The sequence below is a fragment of the Mauremys mutica genome, chromosome 1 (genome assembly GCF_020497125.1).
Source record: "Mauremys mutica isolate MM-2020 ecotype Southern chromosome 1, ASM2049712v1, whole genome shotgun sequence".
NCBI lineage: Eukaryota > Metazoa > Chordata > Testudines > Geoemydidae > Mauremys > Mauremys mutica.
The window spans coordinates 266,234,282-266,242,110 of NC_059072.1; the positions used below are offsets into that span (position 1 = coordinate 266,234,282).

General features: G+C 40.7%; 1 protein-coding gene across 1 annotated transcript in view; it reads left to right on the forward strand.

Moving 5' to 3' along the window:
• STK24 (serine/threonine kinase 24) overlaps window positions 1-3,919 on the forward strand; it is a 121,627-nt gene extending 117,708 nt beyond the window's left edge. The window contains exon 11 of the mRNA XM_045009230.1: window positions 592-3,919. Coding sequence (XP_044865165.1) covers window positions 592-628 — 37 coding nt within the window. The 3' untranslated portion in view covers window positions 629-3,919. The remainder of the gene's footprint in view (window positions 1-591) is intronic.
• The last annotated feature ends 3,910 nt before the right edge of the window (window positions 3,920-7,829 follow it).

Consider the following 7,829-nt stretch of genomic DNA (forward strand, 5'->3'; position numbering starts at 1 on the left):
ATCTAGCCCTAGTGAGTTATGGTGAGCACCGAGGAACAGTAGAAATTCTTAAACGGGTTCTGGTGTCGTGATTAGAAAGAGCATATTCTGGTCTCTAATATTCTTTAAAATTTAGTGAAGCTTAATGTATTAAACTCCCCCCCCCCCCCAAACAAAAAAAAAAAAGCTTTGGAATGGGAAAGCTATTTTTTCTTTTGGTGGGAGGGAGGCAGGTCTAGTTCAAAAACTTTTTCATGCCCCAAAATATTTTGAGGTGACCGAGACACCAAGTTTCCCAAGGTAGGGGTTTTGAATGAAAACACACAGGATTTATTAAATGATTGTGTACCCATTAAAAGATATTTGAGGATTGACTGTTGTCATTCTGATGAACAGAACCATAGTTATGCACTTGCAATGTCTTATTTATATGATATTCAGGTCTGTAGCTTGATTATATTTTTTTAAAGTAAGTGTGTCAAAGTATGATCCTGAAAGGAAGAAAGCTTTAAGTTCCTACTTACAGCACAATTTAATGACTTTTTAATCATTCTTTGTTATGTAACAAGAGTTTGAAAGTGACCAAAAATAATCATTTCTTTTCTTCTCCAGATATTCACTAACTGGAGGAAGTACTTCGTCTCACTGAAGTATTGGTTTTGAATTTTTCAAAGTCAAGAGGCCACCCTGTGGCGTCTGCATTGAGGAAGTGCTCTTTAATGTTGATCTACCGCTCTTCAGTGAAAGGACATTCCTGAATGTGCAACAGCAAAAATGAAGTCTCTCAGATGGGGTGTTGTTTTTCAGCTCCTTAAACCTATAGTTTTTTTTTTAACCGTAATGCACATATTTAAGGGAGAAGTGTCTTTTTATGACATCTGCAATGTATATTTACGTTTGTGATAAGGACACTGAAGATATTGTGAAATCTCAGGTATTTTGCTTTAAGATAACTCCTTTGGGAGATAGAAAAGCATTCTGTTGGATTTGTGTATAGATTTGTATATAGTGTCATTTTTGTACTGCAACCCTTTAAACCTGTATAAGGAGTCACTGTGTACAAAATGACCAAATCTTCTGTAGATAATGTTAGTGAGGTAAATATTTGACAGGCCATAAGTATTGCGTTGCCTTTATTACATGTAAAATTTCAATTATGTGACCAGTGATTCTGGTTTGATTTTGTGTTTGAAGGGTTCACCATGAAAAGATAGTAAATGCCCTATTATGGAAACCTGCTATTTGTACCTCAGTGTATCCAAATTTCCTCATTTGTCCTACATCCCTCTCTTTTTTACACTTGGAAGCTGGCTTTCTGATTATGGTACTACTTTTGGTTTATTTAAATTTAACACATCGTGTCTCATATAAAGCTTTAAATTGTTTATTTTTTCTCTACAGAATTTTTTCACTTTTACATTTCAGTTTTAAATTGTGCCCGTGTAGATTCTGAATCATATGTATTGTCCAGATTTAGTAATATAAGCTTGTTGTGAAATCTAAATACCTTTTACATCTATACATATCTGAATGCTTACATAAATAAATTTTATAACCTACATATATTTTGAAATCTTGAAATATCTTACAACCTTGGCTTTCAGAGAGTGGAAAATGTTTCATAGAGAGGGTTGCTGTTTTTAATTATAAAATGAAATTGTCTCGGGGAGTAAAAGAAAAAAATTGAATTTATCAATATATAGAAAGGCCCAATCCTGCAGTCCTTAAGTCTATGCATCTCCTATTGAAACTGATGGGAGTTACAGACATCAGTATTGCAGAATTGGGCCCAAAGTACAGAGTATTCCATAATCTTTATCACAAAAAAGTACATGAATTTTGATTGCCTGAAATGAAAATCTCCAGCACTGCTGTGGTTATTTCTGAATAATAAGTGTTTCAGTCTCCTTGGAAATGGTAGTTGTATGTATTTTGTGAAGTGACATCTCTTCATGGTATTTATTATATAGTTTAGTATAGTTTGCTTTACCAAGGGTAGAAATAAGTAATTTGTTTCCTTGGTAGGCAGGAGAGGGAGGATTTTGTCTTGTTTCACTCCACAAATTGATAATTACACGTCAGGTGTGTATTTTTGATGTAATGTAATTGTCAGATCTCTAGTTATCTGTTCTCACATTATTTTAGAACTAGAAAACAAATGACTCTTGGAAGTGAATGAAATAAATGAATAACGTAGATACGCTATACCCACCAGCCTGTAGCATAATTTTGTCAGGGAAAGGCTGATTGTTAAATGGTGTGGTTCCTATATAATGAACTAAAGTGCTATTTTTCAACCCTCTCAACTTAATTATCATTTTAATGATTATGTACTATTTTGTGTGATCTTGAAGCTATGAAGACATAGTTTAATCTAGAGGAAATAAACACACAACTGCCCCTTTACTAACTAGAAATGTGCATTTGAATCTTGATGCAGTGAAATGAGGAATATACCCTTTTTTTCAATGCAGAAATCAACAGAGTCAGTTCTACCACTTGAGAATATGTAGTGGTAGTGTTGTGGGTGGCATGTAGAAATAATCAGAGATAAATTGAAGTTTAAATGGAACCACTGAAACCTTCCCAGTGTCATCTGTTACTATAAGAATGTCTTTAAATTGAAATGAGCTAGTTGGGAAAGAGCACACTTTGAAGATTTAGAGGCAAGTCAGATTTACAAGACAATATGGAGTTTCACTTTGAAATTTCTGAAGCAAAAGTTAGTCAGAAAATTGTCTGGTGTTCAGAAGGTATAATCACTGACCTGCCCTTTTATTTTGTTATGAAAAACTACCCAGTTTGAGACTCATTGAGGATGATTATAACAGATGATGCTTGGTGAAGGCAAACTTTGATTAAATAACTAAACAGATAGACACAGTTAGAAGGCCAATTGGCCAAAAGCAGAAGACTTAAAAAGAAAAACATAGTTAATTTATGGTGTAGATATGAGTATTTTTATATATAATATAAATATATATGTTAATGCAGATCAATCTTCAGATACGATGATTCACTGCAAAAATCAACATTTTGTCTGGAATGTACAATGACAATCATTTGCTGGCGAAAAATGTTAGTTTCAGAAATAAATCTGTACCAGTAATAGAAAACTTCTTTCATTTGAGGTCAATATGTCTCGGAGATAAGTATGGCATAAGTAGTCTCTGAGGCAAGATACTTAAGAAAATTTTAATATTATTCTGAGAAAATGTCTTCTGCTAAGAACTTGACATTATACTATTGCACTTAAGCTAAGTTTTTCTGGTACCGGTAAAGCAGCTATTTCAAAATTTCCCTTGAGTAGAGTGAAGGCTCAAACCAAATTTACCTTAGTAACAAGTATTACGCTAGTCATGCAGATGTTGAACTCAGTGGACTCTTCACTTGTAAGAGGTTGCGAGACTAGGCACTAAATAAACTGTTAAAAAACTAAAAAGTTAACCAGAAAAATTCTTTGAAAATGGAAAGATGTTTTGGTTTTTTTGTGCATCAAGTGTATGCGTTTTTTAGTTAACCTTAATTTCCCTTGCAGTTGCACTATTATAGTTGATAAACACTGTTTAGTAGACCCTGGTGGCATTACTAACAAATCATTGCACCAGGCCTCTGGTAAAATAATGAAACATTTCTTCTGTTTCTCACAATGTAATCAAGTGCCATTGCCTCTTGAAAGCTCCAACGGTTTGTAAATGGTTCTTGAGTTGTACTTGTGAAGTGTCTGGTTCAGTTCTTGATCTTTTATATAGCACTTCGGGTGGTTGTTTTTTTGTGAACACATAGTACTGATGTCTGTTTGTAACAGTTTATTTCCTTTCTTAAAGAAACATAGCTGACGTATTTCAGCTACCAATATGGCAATAAAGCGGGTGATCATCAGGAAGTGTTCATATGCATAGGTATAGTGCAAGGGTCAATAAAGATCAAAGAAACTTAATTATTCTTGTAGTGTGTGTGTGTACTTTGGGACTGGGGACATCTTAAAATGTAGCAGAAAGTCTGCAAACCTAGTTCTTCAGACTGCATAAAATTTGGAGTGCTATCAATTGCACTAGGCATATGTAGTAGTTCTATCTTGTGTGATTGGATTTCTGCCCTTCTTTAAGCATGCATTAAATTGTTCTCTAAGCAGAATCTAATATGTACATTTTGATTTCTATAACACTGCTGACTGTTTATACCCTCTGTACCTAAACTTCACTTCTGTTGTTCTGCAAGGTATTGAACACCTTGAAAACTGTGACACACACACACACACACATCTATATCTATCTATCTATATATATATGGAAGGAGAAATGTAATGCAGTTATGACATCTGTGTGGTCATTAAGAAGATATTCTAGATCCCCTTTTGGGGAAAATCTCTGGGTCTGGTGTGACCAGTCTTAAGTAATGTTAAACAGAACATTTAAAAATGGATTTCTAATTTTGAGATGATTATAGAAGATGTTTTCTCATGCAAGAAGTCTGAATATATTAAACTGCAGCTTCATCTAAACAAATAACATTGCAGCTCTTTCAATAATGGCATGATGATAAATTTCACCTTATAAAATTCAATAATCATACAGTTGGTCTAATGAGATGGAGAATTTTAGGACTTGTCTACACACAAGCCAGACCAATTTAACAGCAAATGTGATGTTGCACTGTTTTAGATAAACCATTGCAGCTGTGTGTAAACATTCATTCATTAAGTTTAATCTGGCTTGTACTTAGACACACATTGTTGGTCCATGCCAGCTGACTTGGGCTCGTGGGGCTCAGGCTAAGAGCTGTTTAACTGTAGTGTAGACGTTTGGGCACGGGGGTATCCAATTGCAGTGCAGACATACCTTGGGTAACATGTATCACAGGGAAATTAGTTTTCTGGTGTAGGACCTGTGGGTGGAGGCTGCTTTCATTTGAATGTTTAACATTTCCTGCAGGAAAAGGTTGATAAGGGATTGGCTTGGTATTCTGATGTATTTGTAAATTCTTTCAGGTGTTCCTCCCCCCGGCCTGTAATTGTGGGGTATTGTCCTTATTTTAACTTTGGAAGGCGATTGCCCTTTTGTTGGTCTCATGTAGAATCAGTGGCTAGTCGTCATTTTTTTGGGAGTGAGTTTGTATGAGGACATAAGATATATCTTACCATTTTTATTGCATAGCCAGAAGCCAGAGAGAGCAGCCTTGCTTTCTTCGGGTACTTGTGCATGTCCATTCCACTGTAGGTTTGTGCGCACCCCCAGCACAGTCACCGGAAATTTTTCTCTGAGTGGTACCAGTTGGGGTGGCTTGGGCACTCTCTGGTGCCTCGCAGTCATAGCGCTAGTATAAAGGGCCCAGCTGACCCTGCTCTCCCTCAATTCCTCCTTACTGCCTGTGATGTTCACTGGAACTGCTCTCCTTCCTATGGTAAGCTTTTCTCAGTGGACTTTGTACTTTTTTTCTTCTGTTGTATATAGTTAGTGTTTGTAATAGTTTTTGTCTTAATTAGTTAGTATAGGTGTTTTTCCATTAGAGGGGTTTCATCTGTTCCCAGTGCGAAGATATGCCTCTGTAACCAGGCTTCAAGCCCTGTGCCTTCTACAACAAGGCTATGCCTCTGAGTGACGTGCATTCTAGTTGCCTAAAGTGCTTGGGTGATGCTTACCTCAGGGATCGCTGTCAGATCTGCCATGAATTTAAACCCTGTACGAAGGAGGACCTGGAAGCCAGGTTAAAGTTCCTTCTAATGGAGGTGGCATTGAGACTTTCCACCAAGTTGAGCCAGTTGAACTCATCACCGAGCACCCTGACATCGGTGAGGAGTGCTCCTCCCACCGTCCGGAAGTCCCAGCACTGTTCGCATTCTCTGGTGCCTAGGAAGCATAGGAAGCAGCTGGCTGAAAGGGGCCATTCCCTGACTTTGAAGAAGGCCAGGCATGGTAAGCAAGTGGAGTGCGACCTAGGTCAGGCCACTCCTCTGCCTCGGCATCACACTCAGCACCATAGACTCTGGCCTTGACCCAGGCACTGTTGAATCTGGTAACAGAAGAACAATCGGCAGTGCAGGGACAGCGAGGCACCAGTGCCATTGCAGTGTTTTCCATGCTGGAGGCATTTTCTGTCATCAGGGACCTGCTCTTGCCACCGGTGTCACTGGCAGTACAGGAGTTGGTGCCATCGGTGCTGGTGGACAGGAGGGAGTATGTAGCCCCCAGTTGTTTGGTTCCAGGCCCCGTTGTATCATCCAGGGGGAAACCAACCTTGAGGGCTCTGGTCCAAGCTTCCCCACCTCAGCACTGATCTCCAACACCGGTGGGAACCATGCCTCCATGATCACCAGAGGCAGGCTCATTGTTGTCAGAATTGGAGGTTGGGTCACACTCCTTGCATCAGAGGAGTCGCCCCCCACTATCTCTCCAGTCATCTTTATGCTGCCATGGACCTCGGCACAGGAGTGCCATCGGGTGTTTGGCCTAGTGGTCACTACTTATGCCAATGCAGTGGCCCTTTTGTAACTTGTGGGGGTTTCCTCTAATCCCGGGACTCCATTTGAGAGCTGTTCCTACTCTGTGGCCTCCAAGAGAAGGATGCTTCCGTCCCATCGGGCAGCACCCAATCAAGGTTCAGGAACTGGCTTTGTGGGATCCTGTCAGTGCAAAAGAGGAAGAGGAGTACCCTCAGCTGGTGCCAGCCTCCTCCTCCTCCTCCCCAGATGAGTCTGTGACAGGGGCAAGTGTGTCGCCTTCACAGGATGACTATAAGGCCCACCAGGAACCGCTGAAGAGAGTGGCCTTAAACTTAAACTTACAGGTGGAGGTAGTAAAGGAATCCTCCCATAGCCTGATTGACATTCTGGCTGCAGCGGACCCGTCAAAAGTAGTCCTGCCTCTCAGTGAGGCCATTATGGACCCAGTGAAAGCCCTATGGCAAACCCCCACTTCCCTTCCCCCCACATGAAAAAGAGCGGAGGGGAAATACTTTGTCCCTGCCCAGTATTGAGTTCCTATACACTCATCCTTTCCCTCCTCCCCAGGATCCCTGGTGGTTTCCACAGCCAACAAGAGGGAAGGCAGTGTCTTCAAGGGGTGACTCGAGGCAAAAGACTCCAAGAAATGTTTGGTAGAAAGGTTTACTCTACCGGGGACTGCAGCTTAGGATTGCTAACCAGTAGATGCTGCTGAGTAGATATAACTTCAACATGTGGGAGTCCACGTTGAAGTTCAAGGACTTGTTTCCCCAAGAGGTCAGGCAAGAGTTCTGATTGGTGATGAGGGGAAGTCCATAGCCAGGCCTTCCTGCAAGCTGCCCTGGACGTGGCTGATTTGCTGGCCAGGTCCATGCCTTCCGCAGTGACAGGTGCAGGAGTTCATGGCTGCAGTTTGGTCTTCTGGATAAGGTCAAGCAGACACTTTAGGACTCCCCTTCGAGGGAGCTTTGCTCTTTTCAAAGCAGACCAATGATGCTCCACGAGCTGAAGGACTACAGGGCGACACTTAAGTCCTGGGATTGCATGACTTCACGGAAGCACTACAGTCCTGACCAGTCTTCCTGATACTCCGCCCTCCACATACCATCAAGACCCACAGAGGAAATGGAGCAGGGGTTTTAGACGCAGACCCCCACCCGCTTCTACCTCATTAACAATTCCCTGCCCAGAAACCCAAGAACCTCTAAGCAGAACTTTTAATTGGATGCTAGAGGACGTTGTACCAGCTCCTGTGATGCCAGATCTTGTTTCCCCTTTATTTGTGGATTGCATATCCCAGTTCACCACTGCGTGGTCCCATATCACCATGGACCATTGGGTGCTGAGCACAGTGGAAATGAGATATTCCCTTAAATTTATTCCTACCCCCCACAGCTCCCCCTCTCTA